Source organism: Pipra filicauda, unplaced genomic scaffold, assembly GCF_003945595.2.
Source record: "Pipra filicauda isolate LSUMZ 115617 unplaced genomic scaffold, ASM394559v2 scaffold177_size2800117_pilon, whole genome shotgun sequence".
NCBI lineage: Eukaryota > Metazoa > Chordata > Aves > Passeriformes > Pipridae > Pipra > Pipra filicauda.
This window is the reverse complement of record NW_024104284.1, coordinates 263211-283836: the sequence shown is the minus strand read 5'-3', so window position 1 is coordinate 283836 and position 20626 is coordinate 263211. Positions and strand designations below refer to the sequence as shown.

The window sequence follows — 20626 nt, the reverse complement described above, 5'->3', positions numbered from 1 at the left end:
GACTATACTGAAATCAAGCCCTACAATTCATAGACTCAGTTGGTTCTGCCCACAAGTAAGGGAATGGACTGAAAGATTTATCTTTGCAGATTCTCTGTCCAAACCTCTATGCCTTTCTCTCTCTGTTCCAGTGACAGCTAAGATAACCTTCATTAACTTTATCTTTTGTAGGAAAGCTGGGCATTCTCTGGAAATTCCCTTAGGAATTGCCTTTTCCAGCATTTCAGGTGTTATTCTGTTCTAAATCCTGAGCAGAAATTGAAATGCTTGAGTGTCCTGACTGCAGATTAGTGCAACATAGGATGTTTGTATGAGGAGAAAAAACGTTCTTCAGAACTACTGTATAAATGCTTTATTTTTGCTGTGTATTGAGTCATGTGGGTGCATGTGTGGTATTATACTAAATATTTCAAAGACCATTCTTTGGCATAGAAGCCAACTGGCAATGAACAGCCCATGTCTATGCTATTAAGTTGTTTTACATCCAAAATAGTATGCTAACATACGAACAGCCTACTAAGAACAAATTCTGGCCCAGGGCACCTCTCAAAATATGCCCAAGAATTATTCTGGAGTGCTAATTGCCCATGACAAAAATCACGTTAGTGGCTCTTCAAACAGATTTCAAGTGTAAATGATTGAGTTCAAATACCAGGAACACTCTCTGAAAGTGTTTAAACTTTTACAGACATAACCTCTACTCGTAAATTCAAGATGTTGGTGTTTGAGGGTCTTTTTATGAGCAGCAAATATTTATATGACTTACCATCAGAGTCTGACACTGCTGGCTCAGATGCCTGAGATACCATGGAGACATCTTCTGGTCCTTCTGCCAAATTATCCCCTTGCAATCTAAATGGTGGAAAATGCAATGAAAACATTTGCAATCATATTGCTTAGATAAGACAGACCATTATCCCTGACTGCATATTGTACTCACAACATCGTCCTAATTAAAAGGGCAGCTTTGCTGAAAAGCCCACACCCATGGTTCATTCATGACATCCCAGACTGTCCAGTAACCAAAACTAGCCTCCAAGAAACTCACAGCCAACTGAATCCTAGCTCATGTATTTTTGTAAGTCTTTTAACGAAAGTAGGGGTTTGGTGGTATCATGTGCATATGAAACTACAAGCTTCCTTCACTACCTTAAAACATATTTTAATTGAACAGGATTGTACTGGATGTCCACGTAAAGGTGTTGGCAGCGGGGGGGCTGCAGGAGTGGTCTTGGTAAGGAGAGGCCGGGGTTGTCCTGAACCAGACACAGGTGGTTCCAGCTGGCTCCAAAAGAACCACAGCAGGACATGGCTGAGCCCTTCAGTCAAAATGGTGGCACCTTGGAGAAAACAGAGCTAAGAAAGAGCGAACAATGCCACACCGGCAAAAGAGCAGCAGAGGGAACACAAAGGTCAGAGGAGGAGGTGCTCCACACTCCAGAGCAGATACTCCCCTGCCGCCCATGGTGAGATGCATGTGAGAGCCAATATCCACTGCAGCCTGTGGAGGACCCCACTAGGGCAGGGGAATATGCCCTGGAGGGACTGTGGCCCATGGAAAACCCACAATAGAGCAGGTTTTTTTACCGAAGGACTGCAGCCAGTGGGAAGAGCCCACGCTGGAGCAGGTGAAAAGAGTGATGAGGAAGAAAGGACAGAGAGGATCCAAAATGGATCCTGACCACAACCTCACATTTCCTGTCTCCCCTGCACTGCTCAGGGGGTGGGGAGAGGAGTCTGGAGTGAAGGAGTGAGGCTGGGCCCAGGAAAAGGAGGAGGAAAGGTGTGGTTTTAAAGTCTGTCTTTTAGTTTTTTACTACTCCAAACTATTTTAATTGCCAATAAATTAAACTAATTTTACCCAAGTCATGTCTGTTTCGCCCAGGACAGTAACTGGTAGGCAATTCCCCTGTCTTTATTTTAACTCACAAGCTTTTACTTCTTATTTTCTCCTGTCATCCTACTGGCTAGGTAGAGAGCTGGTTCTTAGCCAAGGTTAACCCACCAAAGGGAAATGCATGCAAGAATATTTCCTCTTCCTTTTTTAATTTTTAAAAAGAAAATACAGTAATTATGGCAGACTTCAACTTTAGGCTTTCCTCCTGCACCACCTAACTGTAACGCCTTGATAGCAATTTACAAAAATAATGCTTGTATCTGTTCTTTTAAAGGACCATCCCAAGAGTCCCATCATCCTTCTACAGGCTCTTAGTACAGATTCTGCTCTGAAGAAATGGTTTGTAGCTCTTAATACAATATAACCACCATTTACATAAAGGTTATCTTACCTTGGATTTATTTAGACATGAAAAGAATATGAAAAATGCAATTCAATTTTGCAAAGCCCAGGAATCATAAAAATGTATTAAAGTAAAACCTTGGGGAAAGAAATAACTTATCGCTTGAAAAAAAAATGTTCTTTTCACTCTATATTCTTACTTGCTGCAGCTGCTTTACACTAAGCTTTGAATTAACCTTTGAAGCCAAGCAGAACCCCCGTATCTGCCCTATCTGAATTTCGTATTTTACGACTCTCATAGTTATCTAATATATTTGGACCTTAAGTCATTTGTTCATACTTCTCAAAATGATTTCCCCCCAACCCTCAATTACTTTATATCCTTATATTACCCCTACAATGGTTTATTTATGATGGAAAGCTCAATGTAAATTCATAATGTTTCTTACCCAAGGAGGTAGTTCCATAGAACACAAAACTCCTCAAGGCAACAAACTACAGAATTTAGAAGCTGTAAACCTAATTTTGAAAATTACTTCTATGAATCCTTTATAGTTGTATACCTGGCTTCTAATGCTATAGTTGTCAATTCTTTAAAAGGCTACCTTGTCAAACAGGCTCTTCTAAAGATGACAGTCAAACAGAAGCAAATAAATTTGTATGATTATCATAAAGATATTCAAATAGTGAGAAAACAAATTGCAAATGAAATAACTATGCAAAAAAAGGATGATTTCAAAAATCACATAACTTTCCTTTGCAATAAAATTTGCCTGTCCTCCTTCATTACATACATACACGTTTACTACAAGAACATATTCAAGCTTATAAGGATACGCACAGAATTGCGGGAACCAGAAGTGACGTACTCTTCTCTGCAGCCATGTTGGTAGTTTACTTATGCTTAATGAAAAGGAAAATTACTCCAACCTTCTCTGTTTATATTGCATTCATACGAAAACCACCTCTAGAAGTAGGAGCTGCTTCTTTTATCCCATCAGAATTTTCAAGATTTTACAATATGTTCCCATTCTGAGCTTCCATAAATCCAAACCACACATGAACAACTGAAATTATCCTCATCTTATTTTAAAATTTACATAAATTTAAGTGGTCCACTGTCTCATGAAGAACATGCAAAAAAAAAAATCTTTTCAATGTTTTCAGAAAATCTATTTCATATTATTTCCCTTTGCAGGAAGAAATAGCTGGGGTACTGGATGGACGGGTGAATTAAATGTGGGACATACCTGGACCTCATTTTCACATTCAATTTTCAACTTATTTATGTATTTCTTACATATAGATTCATATTAGAACAGATTCTCATGTGACTCAAGCAACAAAAAAGTCACAAACGCTATTTCTTGCCAAAAGAATTCTGTTACTTGGATGATTCCAATTTCTTCTTCAATAGTAATATTATTCATAAGATACCGCCACAGTAAAACAAAAGCACTTAAAAAATCTTAAGGAGAGAGAAGCATAGATTAGAAAGAAGCATAGGTCTAGAAGAGTTACCTAAAAACTACTATCTTACTAACACTTCATGAACTACTTCAGCTATTAACCAAAACATATTTCAGCTACTGACTGTTTTAATGGGAGTCAAAACTTGATACCTGGTAGCCAACATTTTTTTCCATACACATTCTGTTTCTAGTGTGATCTCCTGCTCAGAGGCCATTGTTTCAGTTACATTAACCAGCTGCATGTTGGAGGTTTAAGAGCTACAAAGGCAAACAGCCTCCAGGTAAACATTTCAATTTTCTTTGACTGCAAAAAGCATTCTATAGGACTTGTTCCAAGAAAACTGTGAAGGACTTCAGGACCAAAGACATTCTAAATAAACTCTACAGGATTGGTGTGGCAGCATTATACCAGGTCTATCATTACAAACAAGCTTGTGGGTGTGTGAATCACAGTCACACCCCCAGTATGATTTAGAATATGATTCACAGATTCACAGAATGCGTCAAGTAGGAAGGGACCCCAACCTCTCTGCTCAAGCAGGGTCATCCCAAAGCACATTGCACAGAATTGTGCCTAAATGGTTCTTGAATATCTCCAGTGCGGGAGAGTCCAAAACCTCTCTGGGCAAACTGTTCGAGTGCACAGTAAAAAAGTTCTTCATATTCAGGTGGAACTTCCTGTGCCACAGTTTCTGCCTATCACCTCTTGTGCTATTGCTTGGCATCACCAGGAAGAGCCCCGGTTCCATCCTCCTGACACCATCCCTTCAGACACTTGTATTACATTGATGAGATTCACCTCTCAGTCATCTCTTCTTGAGACTGAACAGGCTCAGTTCCCTCAGCCTTTCCTCATAAGAGAGATGTTCCAGTCCCTTAATCATCTTTGTAGCCCTCCACTGGACCTGCTCTAGGAGCTCCAAGACTCTCTAGTACCGAGGAGCCCAGAACTGAACACAGCAATCCAGACGTCGCTTCACCAGGGCTGAGTAGAGGAGCAGGATCACTTCCCTTGACCTGCTGCCAATGCTCTTCCTAATACACCCCAGAGTATCATTGGCCTTCTTGGCCACAGGGGCACACTGTTGGCTCATGGACAGCTTGTTGTCCACCAGGAGCCCCAGGTCCTTCTCTGCAAAGCTGCTTTACAGCAGGTCAGCCACCAACCTGTAGAGCTGCATGGGGTTATTCCTTCCTTTGTTGAATTTCAGACGGTTCCTCTCTGCCCACCTCTCCACCCTGTCAAGGTCCTTCTGAAGGGCTGCACATCCCTCTCGGCTATCGGCCATTCCTCCCAGCTTTGTGTCATCAGCAAACCTGCTGAGGAGGCACTCTGCTGCTTCATCCATGTTTCCATAAGAATATGCAAAAAGAGGACAATACTACTTCTACATTCCTTGAATGAGTCACAGCATAATAAAATCCTATACTGTCTCACAAGGGCAAGACAACAGCAAATAGAAAAAATAGACTCAAGATTCAAATGATAAGATTTTTTTTCATGTTAAGCACATTGCTGAATTCAATCATTTAGGCTGTTTATGTTTCTTAAAACACAGGCTGTTGGACATCAAGGTGAGTATATTGCAATTTGATATTTCAATAGGAGTCACCTATTTTGCCAGATGAAAAAATGCTTGACCTATTTGAAAAGAAAATAAATGTTGACAATCAATATCCACAATCCAGTTGAATTCACTGCTCTTCTATACTGTAATCAGCTACACGGCATGTCTTTGTACTTCCCCATTCTTTTTGTGTGACAGAACTAGTGGTCTTCTTTTCAAAGCTCTCTGATACCTATCAATATCCAATGAGCTATTAAAAGGACAGCTTCTTGATATTATGGTAATTGCTGCTTTAGAAAGTTGACAAATTGATGACTCCACTTAGAAACTAAAAAGAAAGAGGTAAGATGATCATACAAAACAATTCCTTACATGAATCCAAAATCCATCGAATAGCATCCTAAACAAACTAATTATAATGGGTACCTAATGAAGTGTGGGGATAGTGGGGATGGAAGGAGAGAGGAAAGCACGAGTAGGTGTGATTTCTCCACTTGTACCATTCTTAAAACAATGCAGTAGCCCTCATACAGCTGTGGAATTCCTAGACAATATGACACTGGAATTAAACTATATCTTGGGGGAAAAATAACAGGGAATGGGTTAGAAAGCTGAATGAGAATTGTGTGCTTTTTCTCCACAATTTAAAGTTGGCATGCATTTTCAGATTTGAAATTTGTAGAAATATTTACTCTTGAGCAAAATGGACTTCTAAAGTATGTGTATTATTGTCTTCTGCTACTGTATAGTAGAGGTTGTACTTAAGGAAATTTCTTTGTCATATCAAATTCAGAAGAGAGTGATTGTCACTTACAGACAGAGGAATTTAGATTATATTCAGGTTAATGCTATTCTGACTCAGTTTTCCAGAAATATGTCACTTAAATAACCAAAATTCTATTCTATTCCTTCCAAAAACGAGCCAGCAGAAGGGTTATCATTTTTAGACAAAATCTCCTTTAAGTCCAAATAAACAACTGCGGGCAAGAGTTATATAATTACTGTGCACTTGGCTGGCCTTCAAATTCCAGTACGTGACTAAGCACTTCTTTTTATTTTTAGAAATAGCAAACTAAAGCTGGCTAAATGTGCTCAAATTCTGATATTCCCCAGAGGTGAAAAATAGAAACTTTGATATTCCACTTAAGAAGAAACCCTGAAAACCCCCAATTTCAAGACAATAAAAATGCTTCTGCTGACTTTTCAGTAACAAAGAAAAATTCCACTGGGGCTCCAAGACAGTAAAGGGCACTCTCCTAGAAGGAAGGGAGATATCACCTGTCTGAGCACTGCAGCTCCAGCCATTCTCTCCGCTCTGCCCTGTGTCAGCTAAATCTTGTTGAATCTCAATAAACACTTGAAAACATTTTGGTTTCTGTGAAACATTATTCCTGAAGAACATGCATTTAATTGGAAAATTCCTGATCTGCATTGCTGAAGACTCAGTTGACTTCTTTTAGCCAAGTATGGTGAGAAGTAGGGGAAAGTTTGGTAAAGAATCCTTATATCTTTCAGCAAAAACAGAAGTTGTTTTCATGATCAGGCAAGATCGACATACATTTTTAAGGCTACAACAAGAAAAGTCCTCTGAAAAACAGAAGCAGTGTTATGTTTGTACTAGACTCTTAAATAAGGAAATTTTGATTTGTTGAATCACTTGTTTTGCTTAAATTATTTCAAAGTAAGCTAACTATGCTTTTGAAAAAATCCTAACAAGTACTTCAGTGATTTATAGTTAGTTTCTTTATGAAGTAGTTATTAATTTGGATCAAAACCTGTAATATATATTTTGTAAGATTTAAGGAACATCATGAACTTATTAACAAAAGAAACTTATTATACACATAACATGATGATGTTTCTTTGGCAGCCAAAGAGAATTTCATTGAGAGATGAGGAGAAGAATAAATTTGACTTATAGAACTTTCCTTTTTTTTTTCTCCTTTCAAATCATCTGCTTCCTTTCTGTAATTTAAAACATTACATCTACATCTAACATCTCTATCTGACAGCACTGTAATACTGAATTATAATTTCACTATGACAAATACATAACTCCAGGGAAGTTATAGCAACAGAGATCAGAAAACAAAAGTTCTGAAAGGGCCCACATGCTTTTAGGTTACATTGAATGTTTTCTTGCACCTTTCCCTAGCAACCTCAACACCAGTAAGAGTACTTCATAATCATTTGTTCTGACTTGCCTATAATATGGTGAGTTTACTTAATTCATTGTTCCCAAACATACTGATCCAAATTCTGATCTCATGTACCTTGACCGACTGTCTCCACAAGTTCTGAACTTTTATACTGGTGTAAAATCCAAAGCTTTTTCAGCACTCAAATATAAAGCCAGGAATTTCTGACCTATTCCATTTGTTTTACTAATGTCTTTTACAAATATAAAAATATTAAAACTGTGCCAGCAAAATTCTTAGTGTATTCACAGGTAGAGAGACAAAAGGATGTCAATATAATGGTAAAATTATATTAAATAAATATTATTGAACAATATACAAGCAAAAGTGCTCTTTATCTGGTAAAACTCTTCATCAGCTTTAGCTACACACTCTACCTTCCTCATGATGACTAGATTTTAAAATAAGTATATATGATTTTTTGATCATAGAACTATTTTTAGAACTATAAAAGAAAAATGTCTTAGATGTATGGGAAGGGGATCCTCTAACAGAGGATTATGTATTTGGTGAGCAATAAGAGTGGCTGCCACCTCTCAAGTCTGAAGCAATAATGGGAAATCTCTGCATTGTTGCCTTGTTATATTAAGAAATCACTGTCATAGCTTCTGTTTTCACCACAGACATACAAGCATCTGCATTGAAGAGAAACAAAGCATGAGAACAATTGAATTATCCTGCAGAACATTATCTAGTAAGGCAGACATTTCCAAAATTAAACTATAAGACTTCATGAATAAATACAAATATTTAAGACAATTTTTGAATAAAAGGTAGGAATATAAGCTTAATTACATAATTAGCATGCCTCCCAATAGAGATTTATAATTCCTTTTAATCCACTTCAAAGAAAAGATGTAAAGCTATCAGACAGGAGTATGTTGTTCCTACCATCAATTCTATTTATATGAGATATACAGCATTTGTATTCTTTGAGTTTCACCCTGATTTAAGATACACTTAATCTAAAATAACTTCATTTTCACTGATGCCATTCAAATTGCAGCCAGTTTCTTGCTTTTGTATTCACTTAAGGACACTATTTCTCAGTGCTTACACACTAGAATACAGCAAATTATTTGAAAATTCATAAAAACAGTAGTAAAAAATGGATTTTGGTTGAAGTTCATTCTTTTTCTGCAAATTAAAAGCATTATTTTCCAGACACTTTTGAAGATTTTTCTGGAGAGTTTCCATGTCATCCATAGGTAATGCACGGCCCCAATGTTTTCATCTGGTAATACTAGAATATCCACTTGCTGAGTAAAACTTACACATGAACACAGCATGTAAAATGAACTTCTGTGTGTTGTTTGCTTTTTCAAAATGTCTGAATGCAGGTCTTTGTGCATTTAAATAAGTACAATCTGTAACTATTTCTGAGGAGAACCAAAAGTGGAAATATATTTCCCCGAGTAAGGAATCCATAAAGAGACTGAATTATCTAATCCTTTTACAAGGTGAGGAATTAAGCCATTCTTATGGCAATCTTTTATCTACTGCTCACTTCAAACCATTATCTCACAGGAGAAAAATTACAGTCTTTGTCAGTCTTTTCAGACTTAACACTCTTTCTTCTCCTCTCCTTCTCCTGAACCATTTTTTGCAGGAGTTGTGAAAGAATTTTGCGTGTGAGTGTGCATTTGTGTCTTTAAGAGCTATATTAAACTGCTATCCAGAGCCTCAAATTATGAGCAACAAGCTTCCCCAAGCTCATGATCTCCTGGCTTCTTCCCTATATCTTTTTTATCCAGAAGCAACTGCTGTGGCTAATATACATAACCGTGTTGCCCCAAACAGAAAGATTCTACAAACACTGCAATAAAGAATTAGCTTGCAAAGCACACATCAAAGAGAGCAAGGGAAAAGAAGGGAGAAAGGCTTGATAAAGCACTTCTCTTTTTAAGTTATTGAGGAGGTTAAAAGGGTCTTGTAGAGAAAGAGATGTCTTGACAAGATCTACAAATGAAGGACAGAATGAAGTAGATGTTATCCTCCATTAAATGGAGAGACAGTAGAACAATCTTCAGGACCAGCAAAATAATACTAATTTTGTTTTCAAACATGCTCCTGGTGCTTTCATTTTTACAAATCAAGACTGGTACATTCAAAAGACCTAAAAAATCCTTTACATCTACTATTCTTAAGATTTCTCCACAGCATTTTTAACTGTTCACAAGTTTACCAACCTCCTCAAACCAGTTCTCTCTTTTTATAACCAGCATGAAATGAAAAAAATTAGGTACTGTTGACCAATACTTCTTACAAAAGATGTTCTAGTAACACGTCATTAATTCACAGCATCTTATACTGCATTCAGCATCTTATACTGCATTCTTCCTCCAATCAAAACTAGCTACTAATTCCCTGGCAGTAGAGTAGGACTATCTCCAGATTAACTCGGCGCACTAAGTGCCATGTTTCCAAAAACAGACCTATCATGAGAACAATACGTTAGGATGTATGAATAAGATGCAATTCACTTGTAAATGCTATGTACCTAGTGCATATGTTTCAATTCTAAGTCTGTTTTCACTAACATGTCAACGCTTATCTTTCTCCAAACAAATGGAAGTCTTCCATTTCTCTTATGGTGATTGACAGTTACGTCAAAAGCAAGAAGTCTACTCCACTCATGCAGTCCTTAAGGAAATAAAATACCTGTTAAATCACACTCAGAGAGAAATGCTTCATCTGAAAATACTGGTTTCTTCACAGCTTACATAATTTTTGATAATGGATGATATTTTTATTATTACAGCATTTTGTGGAACTTCTGATAGGTCGGAAATTACTGCTGGGGGGTTTACCAAGTGGGAAATTCAGGTAAAAAAGAGGGAGGAAAGAAGTCTGATCTTGTTGGGATTCCTGTCTAAGCATTTCATAAAGATCTTGTGTCTTAAACTGTTCCCCTCCCAAGACACAGTAAAAATTTTGGAAATAAAAAGACCTTGGCCAATCTTCCAAAACACATATTCATTGTGCGTTTGCCATAAAACTAATTGCAGTTTGCGACTAAAAATGATAACATGTTGTGCATTTCAGAGGTCAAACTTAGATCCATGAACTCAAAAAATAATTTGAAATCACACAGATATTCTCTGTTTTGCATACAGTGAGATGTTCTAATGAAACACGAGTCACCGAAAGTAAAGGCAAGCCAGTGCATTACTCTGACAACTCATCAAGTCAGCCTATCAAATCTTAAAAATGGTTTTATGATCTCTGATAACCACTAGGACCAGTAAAAACATTTCCTTAATTATTTTCTTCTTCAGTGTTTCCCTCTCTTTAAAAGAACAAGATACCAAAGTGGTACACCACTCCAGGAAAGGAAAGATAAAGTGGTTTATTTTAGCTGTATTTAACACACAATTAAGAATATTAAGACATTATTGTGGTTATTTATGCACCAAATGTGGCAAATTAATCACTGTACAAATTCAACTAATTGAAAAAATAAAATGAAAATTTCTGTGGGTTTTTTTTTCCACAGCTTTTTCCTTTCCTGTAATTCTTCTTGGTTTTCCACCTTATAAGTAGTTCTAAGTATCCCAAGGAAAAATATGGGTTTTCTTCACAATTTTACAAAGTGAAAGGAGATTTTTAAAAGTTATAAAGCACTACCATATGGAGTCTAATTTACTTGTTTGCCACTCCAAAGGGAAAAAATATGCAAATAAAACACTTGGTTTAGGACAGAGTCTGTGAAGCTAGCAAACAACCATGAGGAAACTTCAGCTCTTTGCAACAAGAGGTCCAGTAAAACTAAGGTCAAAAAAAAAAAAAAAAGGAAAAAAGAAAAAAGAATGTAAAATAGTGAGACAAGTCATCTGGAATACTTAGTATTTTCTCCTCTGTAAAAATAGTCACTTAGAAATAGTACACAGGCAGAAATGTAATATGAAATGCATAAGAGGAAAGAAAAAAATATATAAGTATATATTCCAAATGTTTGGCGAGATTTGAAGATATAAACTTCCTCAGAGTCTGTACATGAACCTCAATCACAGAATTTTTCCCCCAACATAAATTCTGTACTGACCACTTCACTTTGGAAACACTTTTTTCCCCTGGTACTTTTAAGTAATTTGTTCCCAGATTTCAGGAAAATTAACAAACCAGAAGTTTCTGCCAGAAACTGAGTCACTAAGCTGGCCTTACCATGACTGGGCAGACATACAAAGACTATTCTTTATGCAAATACATGTACCAAATCACACATATACCTATATCCATTCCCCAATATTATAAAATAGTGTACAGGGCCAAACCAGGGATTGTATGGAGGACTTGAGAGGTTATTCCTTCTCATGCATCTCTATATTATTGATAAAGCAGAAATATAAATTGACACAACATCATCTCCCACCCTTCCGCTGCATGACTAGACAAAAATTAGCTGTTTCTTTTAAAAGCTTACATATTTCAAAGGTATTTACATGTGGAGGAAGATTAAAACTTTTATTAAACCCACAAATAAGAAAAATACAAATGCTAAGGGGTTCTTTGTTACATTTCTGCGTAAAAGGCTGCACTCCAGATAAATCAAAACCCATTTAAATGCACAAAAAGGATAATTTTACCTAAAACTCAGCATGCAAAATAAAGCTATCAGGAAAAATGGGGTGCTCTGACAGAATACTCACTATGCATTCATTTACAAGACCTTTGGGGAGTAGCAAAGAAAGCGAGGAGAAATAGGAATCAAAACCAAGGGTCAGGTCTAAAGAGGAAACGTAATGCTAGGTTTTCCAAATAAACATATCATGTTATATCATGATTTTGAAATTACAATTTATTCTTCTCAAGTCCCAATTCCTAGTCATATGCATTCCAAGATCCACCATTTGTAGGTTACTCCCCACAAAACATTAAATTAGGAAGGGAATTAAAGTCTATAAAGGAGAACAGGTAGTTGTTTTATATTCACAGTGAGCAGGTTCTCTTCTATCTAATTCCACCACTTCTAAAAACTGCAGTTAAAGCGATGATTACAGTATGTGCAAACATATCTGAAACACCTTTAAATTGGCATCTGCAGATGCTATCAATGAGCAATTTTGACAATTCATGTAAGGAATATTTGCAAATGCAGAAATTTTCCTGTTAGATTTCAATGCCTTTTATCATCTTACTCAGACAGTGTACACTGTTACACATGGTCAGGATAAGGGGAAAACAGTTCATGGAGTTTCAATGTCATTAAGTTCTGCATGGATTTTCAAGACACTACTCCCTTTAAGGTGACTCACACCAAAATGGCTCAGTCTGGGAAAGAAGACTTTACACTCAGACTTGAACAGCAGCAGCCTTCTGAAAACAGACCAAAAGTATCTACCATGATGGCGTGGTCTAATCTGGTGGAACATAAACCTAGACCACCTGCCAAAAACCGCACCAGCAGCAAACTCTATACATCCTTCCTTCTTCCAAGATCTAGGGCACCCATAGAGGAATGCCAGACATTGCCCCTCTTTTTCACCCTACCTGATCAGACTCTATCCCAATGTTGCATGGCACAGTACCCACTCCCTGACACCTTCCCATCCCCAGTTCTGGAGTTATTTTGGGATTATATGCCTGGACAAGATAGGAGATTCCATTTCATTTCAAGAGACAAGTCAGCCATCCCAATGGTCTCTGTTCAGGGAACACAATGACAATGAGAGCAAACCAGTTATAAACAATAAGGATCTAGTGCACAGTGGAAGATGAGGAAGCTCAGTAGGCTTCCTTCCTTTACTTGAAGAAGTATTCCAGGAGCCCATGATCTTTATCTCCTTTTTAAATGTAGTTTTTAGTCAGTATTTATGATCTTCCTCATAGGAGTAATAAATTTCATTAATTTTTTTCTTTTTTGCCTGAAGTTTCAGGAGTGTTGTCCGTGGATAGTTCATAGAGTAAAGTGGCTTGTTAATTGCACTTTTTTCTCTATTTACAGACATCACCTTTTCTGCTTTTGATAGTTAAACTAGATTCACTTGTCAAGGTTCAGACTATTTTCTGCATAGCTCGTTATGATATTTTTCACCAAATGCTTCTTTATGACCTCAAGTCTCATTAGTATTGTTAGAGCTTTGTGATACGCAGATAAAGCACCTCCATACAAACTCTAGTACTACAAAATGGTTGAAACTAGGTTAACACTGGAGAATTCTCCAATCAATCAATTAATTCCTGTTCTTTTCTAGAGACATGTGATGGCCAATTCAGACAACAGTTCTATTCTTTCCACCATTATTCTGAAATTTATGACAAATTATAACTGGATCCTTCAATTCTTTTGTCTCCTCCTGTACACATTCATGGTTGCCATGGCTCTATGTCATGAAGATCTGCTTGAAGTCCAGTGATGTATTTCACAAAACCAACATGTTATTCTTAAATTTCACATAGCACCACGTAGTTTATATGATTAAGTCCCAACTATGCATGGACGTAGTGGAGACTACATCGTAGTAAACTAAACTTACTAAAATATTACAAAAATCCAGATGGTAAAAGAAAAGTTAACTGGTCTAGTTAAATAAATAAGCTAACTTGAAGACTGTTTGGAGGACAAGATACCTTAAAGGAGTCAGAGTCATAGATGATGAGCAGGGTAACAATGAAGATTTCATGAGCGAGGCAAACTGACATGAGAATTTTTGAGTACTTTTTCCAGACTAAGTTTTCCAAAAACATCTGTAATGGTAGCATGCACAGAGCATCTCATTTATTCTACAGCAACAGTTCAAGCATACCAGTTGCTACACTTGAACTGTACTCCACATCCCAGAGGTGACAGGAAGAAAAACCACTTTTACTTTTTAATGTACAGGTGCATTCTGTTTGTTTATACCTATATATTTGATTCCTCTAGTTCCTTACTTCATTGTGCTTTTGCTCTAGCTAATCTTACATTATTAACTAAAACATTGCATCTCAAACCTACATTTGTATGCGACTAGCGCTCCTTCCCAACATTCTTGTTCAGAAGCCTTCAAGCTTGTGGCACAGTATGTTTTCTATAATCCCATTTCTTTTTTAATCACATGCAACCCCTTTTTTGTATTCTATTGATGTTAAAAAGAATGAATGCAGCCCTTGCGCTATTAAAAACAAAAAGCTTCTTACTTTCAGGAATGCATTGGCAAGACTCCACAAGAACAAGATTTAACTTTTGAGCATGGCAGTGGGCATACAAGGCTAATGGGTGGTCCTTAAAAAAAAAGAAGAAAAGAAAAACCTCTATAATTCATTCAATAGTACATTAATATTATCTTTTACCTTGTGGTCAATTAAATTCTTACAAATCACTCAAGTGCAAGTCAAAATACATATGAGAAAATATGGAAGTGTCATTTTGCTTTTACAAATTGTCATTTAAATCTCTATGAGTTTTGCTAATCTGTGACTGTGTCTTCTGATTCATCAGCCAAACCTGAAATTAATTTGTTTTGCCTGTATGTGAGAAGGGATTCACAAAAACATGTTATAATGAGTCAGTCTACTCTGTAAATCAGTCAAACCAGTTGTGCTCTTTGATGAAGGAATTATAATTATAATAATTTTCCTCAAATAATCTAAATCCAGATCAGTTGTACTAAAAGTGTCTTGGCTAATTTTCCAACTAAACAGAAAGACACAAACTTTCCAGGGAGTTTCTTTAGTAGTCTTTTTTCTGTATCTGTAAACCTTGCTTTGTTCCACCTTGTGAATGATGTCACCCCTTTATTTAGATGACTTAATATGCTGCTTAACTTGCCCTGTAGTCCAAGAACAGCTATGGGAATAACATTGTTCTGTAGCTACTTCCCCATTTGAAAAACCTCTTAAAGCTGTTATCCATCTGCATTTCGCTCATCGTGTGTGAAACATCTATACAGAAAACAGTAAGCTCTCTGTTTCTTAGAGCTATATGCCAGACTACAAACCAATTTATACTCCAGCAGAATTAACCCCTCCTTTTATTCCTCCTTCTCTCTGTTTGTTGTTTAGGTTTTTTGTTTGGTTTGGTTTGGGTTTTTTTGTGGGGTTGGATTTTTTTTTTGGTTGGTTGTTTTGGGGGGGATTTTTTTTAGTTTTTTAAATCACAAGCTGTAAAAACCAATTTGGTGTGATAGCTTGAAAGAATCCTCTATCTTTATCTCCTAGATGTCTGGATGGAGAACTACACCTTTTTTTAAAATTACTGACTTGATCAGTCACAACTATCTATCTATTTATTATTTGAAGATGATTGGTGAAATTATCAGCGCTGAAGGTTATATACCAGTTTCTAAAAAAAAAAAAAATAATTACAAGTTTGGGGGGTTTATTTTAGTTCTAATTATCTCCAGTCTCATTTCTTATAATTTGTGAACAAGTCTAAGAGACTTAAGGCGAGAGAGAATGTTTTCCCAAATGCAGTGCCTCAACACCATTGCAGGTTTCCCCCACAATATAAACTGGATTTAATTTGCGTTGTAACAAAGTAGATTTTTATCTCTAATTATAGTCACTTCCATTTGGCATTCTTTTTTTTTAAGATGACCCTCTGATACTGTGTTAAACACTGCTTCAGAAATAGAATATGGGAATTCCAAGGGAAGAACTATTACTGTGCAGACTAACAGCCTAGTGACAGCCAGAGAAAACCAGCTACACGGGACATTTAGTACCAGCTTGAACTAAATGCCAGTTACGAGCAAAGGAATAAGGTTGTTTTGATAGAGAAACAGGGAACCAGAAGCTGCTAGTATTGTCCTCCTATTATTATATTCTAGAATCTGAGTCCTGATTTTCTCACATATTTGAGTGGTACAAAGAGAAGAAGCTAAACTGGAGCTAAATGAAATCTGACCAAAAATATCTCAGCATGGGGTAAACAGTTGGTTCAGTGCATTCTTCTCACAACTCACTGTGCTCTCACTGTAGGAAGCTATAGAAGCCACAAAAAATATGACACATATAGCTGCAATGTACCATACTGCAGGTGGTTTCAGAATGAAACCAGCACTCCTCTCAGGCTAAGGCAGCCTATACATAGTCATAGACCTGTTCACTCTAATTTCAAATAATTAAGAAGTTCTAATGATCTATGGCAAGAAAATGTAATCCTAGTAGCAGAAGAGTCTAAAACTTACACACTATTTTAATGAAGAAGTAGCGTGAAACTTCAATAAGACCTTTGTCCTTTCGAAGTGAGATACAAAATATTAAGCCAAATTAATTAAAGTTAGTACTGAAGAACTCCTTCAATTGCTTAAATAAATCTCTCTCAGAAAAGCTCCAACATACCCAAAGAAGCGAGGAAACTTCTGATGAAGGTGTCATAGGAGGTAAATTGACTGAAGACTAATCAGAGCAAAGTATTTAAAAAAATACAGCAAGGTGAAAGAAACAGATTATGCAAATGCAACTGTAAAATTAAACTTTTTGTCTGAGCCAAGAAGCACATATTCCAACATTTGGAACTTTGCCAATTAGATTTCAGGTAAAAAGTCATATTTCTCCCAAAGACAGCTAAAATACCTTCAGCAAATCTAATCTGGTAATCTGATTTGACAAACCCTATTATCTACAGAACACCCACTGCCATTAATAGCTCCATTCATTTGAAATCACTTTGTACAACTGGAAAATGTGTAAAATTAAGAAAGACACCTGTTTAAATGTAACAAAAAATATGCATAACAACCTATATTGACTTAATTTTCAATTATATTCAAACAGGCCTACAACCAAATCTCATAGTACTAATATACACACTGTACAGCACACAAGACTGTTTATAAAACAGAATATGAAAGTATAAAAATATAATTTCTAAATCAAATAAATACACTAATATCTGTAATATTTTGACTTGTCATTAAATACTAGGCTTTGTCACTACAATGGAAATAAATGCCAACACTGAGAAACTTCCAGAGAGATGACTAAAATACTTAGATTGTAATTTTATAGCACAGTATTTTGAATGGCTATATCACTGAGTAACAGAAAATCTAATTGTTCTCAAAACCAAATCTAATTGCTCTTGAAACCAAATAGGAAAAAAACACTGTCTTCATGTCCTTGAAACCATTTGCTTCATGCAACTCTCTGTACCCACTACTTCAGCTACAAGAAGGCTCTGGACAAAACCCCTGTGAAGGTACCAGAGAGAGAGCTAACTGTACTCTGTCTTGAAGTAAGAGAGGAAAGGTGTCTTAAGACTCAGAAAGAAGGAAGGAATGCTCCAAAGAATAGATAGACTAAGGTTACCACCCCGAAGAATTAATGCTACTTTCCTCACTAGTGAATACAACAGCAACACCCATTTCTCTCTTTTGACTTCCCTTGCTCCTGATGAGACGGTATAGAAGGGAATAAAATGAAGGTGTATAGGCAAAATAAAGCACTGTTTTGCATTCTCTCATATAAGTGAAGTGGTAAAAGGGATTTTATGAGATCATTCTCTCACAGCTCATATTTTAGATGGCAGTCATACAGTACAGGCATTTAAAGGACAACAGCAATAGCCAAGGTTGCTGGGTTTGGCTCAAGATCTGAGCCGTTAGCTCCCTGATGTGCAGGATTGAGAGAACATACAGAATCTTGGCACCTGCTGTTAGCGGCTACTTTAGGGAATTCAAAATTTAATTAACCTTCATAGTAATCCATATGTTATTGTAAGTTCAGAAAGACCATGTAGAAAACTTCACATTTCTATATTCCTTATCTTTCTACTAGTTAATACCTGGACAACGGATGCCAGGTAAAAAAAAAACAAGTGCCACATTTTCATGTAGTTAGTTGTTTGAAGACGTTTTACAACATAAGCAATTTGTTTGTGGTGAATTGGGAAGAATCCCATGACTAGCATGTTTGCTCTTTCCTTAAAGCATAAGGCCACGCTGCTGCTGACAGCAAAACTCTCTAGAATTGCAAGGCCATCCAGTACTCTGACAGTACTGTGAGCTGAAGTTCCCTGAGGCTCTACAAACCTGCTAAAGAGATGCTATTTCATGGGTGATTCAGTATGCCTGTAGTTAACGCTTCCAGAGTCTCAGAAAATGTTTTGAAGCTCCTCTGCCTGCATAAGTGCTTTATAAAACTAGTAATTTACGAGCAAAATGGGGAAAAAAGTAGAAACGTAGGGTGGCATATGGCCAAACTTTTGACTTAATTTCACCACAGGTTGCTTTTTATTTACAAGCAGCTAATCCCCTCTCAAACTACACAATAGAGCAGCCATTGGCAAAGGCTGGCAGATAAAATTGGCATGCCTCTGTATTGTTCTTGCTAATCTGAACCATTAACAGAAGGGTGAGAAGGCTAGTTTTGTCATTTAAACAGGCTTAAATCCTTTCTCCAAATGAGCTTTTGTCTACATAGAAGAATTCACCCAGGAAATTTAAGGGGTTTCTGTTAGTGTTGCATTCTCAAGTTGACTAGTCTACAGGAATACCAACCTGTTTATTTGGCCTTCATACTGTAAATACAAGAATTATTTCCAGCTGTCAAAACCAAAAGGGGTTCAACTTGATTAAATTATTTCTCAGAGGTGAAACAGGATGAGATTATAAAGTGCTAAGAAGCAACTATTTGAAATCCTGGACTGCACCTGTGCAACTAAATCTCCATTTATACAGGTGCTTTTCAAATTGGATTTGAACCTTTAAATTCCCTGATTCATCCACTGAAAAACCACAGAAGCTCAAATAACTAATGAAATTCAGAGACAGAAAGGTTTATAATGGTTTCAAGCTGTGAAGTAAGGCCTAAGACTAACTATGTTCTTTGATTCATTGTTGATGTGACATATCAAGCATAAACATAAGTTACACAATTCAAATGCCAGAGGTCATAGTGTAGTCAGTAGCTAAGCAATTATTTTTTCTTTAGCACGGGAGAGGTCATCACCTGGCCCATAAGCACAACACATAGCCAAAAATCTGGGGAAAAGAAGGTATTGGCTAGCATGATCTGGGTTTTTTTTTTGCTTTTTACCTGGCACATCTCGCACAGATATTCAATGTGACCTTTGCTTGAGGCTCAGCCGTATGAGCACTTCGAGTCTGATTGAATTTGTTCCCAGAAGACATCACACTTGTTACTCCTTCCATTCTGAGATCATCAAGATCCTCTGCAACAAGACAGAACAATGGGATGAACACATGATTAAATTTTGTAGCTTAAATAAAGGAGCTTCACCCGTAGAATCACTAAAAAATGGAACTGCTAAAAAGTCAGGAAGAAAATACACACAATTACTTGCATATTAATAGGAAATGACATTTGAGAGTATTTTTTATATTATCACCCTGTTACAAGGAGTTCCCTGAAAAATATTCAGTATTATATTCACTTCAAACAGTGCTGCATATGTTTTTCAGTCTTTATTTGTCTGATTCATTTCTAAAAAATCTGTCATGAAGAGATGCTGTCAAATAGCTCCATTTGACAAAGGACATATTGAAGACAAAAATATTTTTTTGAGTGTATGCTCCTCCTCTGTTGTTTTTTCATCAACTATTCACTTAGCAATGAAAAAACATTCTTAAAATAAAAGTGCTCTGCTAGACCCAGAAAATGTGAAATGGACACACATTGAAAGAGACCAAAATGTTCATACTTAAATCCTCCATATCACTGTAATATTGGCAACTCATAATAATAACTGGATTTTCTACTACTGTAAAATCATTCCCATTTTGCAGGAAGAGAGCTGAGGCTCTCAGAGAATTTTTTTCCCAAGATGACACCGAAATAGTGTAGGTCAGTTAGACTGTAAATGATAATCTGTATCTCTTTTGCTAACACAAAATAGGCAAGTTTTCTATTTCTAATGTATTCATAAAGCCCAATTTTCAGTTGTTTATAACTTGATTAGGGTCTAGCTGAAGGGTAATCAAGCAAAACACTGACTAGCTGCTATTAAATGACCATGTACTGACTGATGCATGTGGCTTAGGGTAATACAGTATGTGACCATCTAATTAAAATGTCTTTCAGATAATGTATGCATACACATGTATTTTCATATATCTCATTTTACAAAAGAAACCTGATGTTAATGGATCTGAGTGAAGCAGGAAACACAAAAAGGCAGATTTTAAATACCAACATCAGATACGTAAAAGTCATAGAGAATTTAAAATCAGAAGAGGCACCATTCAATTAGAATTTAAAATATAC

The 20626-nt window shown here is 36.5% G+C and overlaps 1 protein-coding gene across 2 annotated transcripts in view; it reads right to left on the bottom strand.

Moving 5' to 3' along the window:
* The window catches only part of CUNH8orf34 (chromosome unknown C8orf34 homolog), a 133296-nt gene that overhangs the window by 17739 nt on the left and 94931 nt on the right, over positions 1-20626 (bottom strand). For both annotated transcript variants that reach the window (XM_039379850.1, XM_039379851.1), the window contains 2 exons: positions 19439-19574; positions 767-852 (listed from right to left, as the gene is read on the bottom strand). In XM_039379850.1, the coding sequence (XP_039235784.1) occupies positions 767-852; positions 19439-19574 (222 nt within the window). The remainder of the gene's footprint in view (positions 1-766; positions 853-19438; positions 19575-20626) is intronic.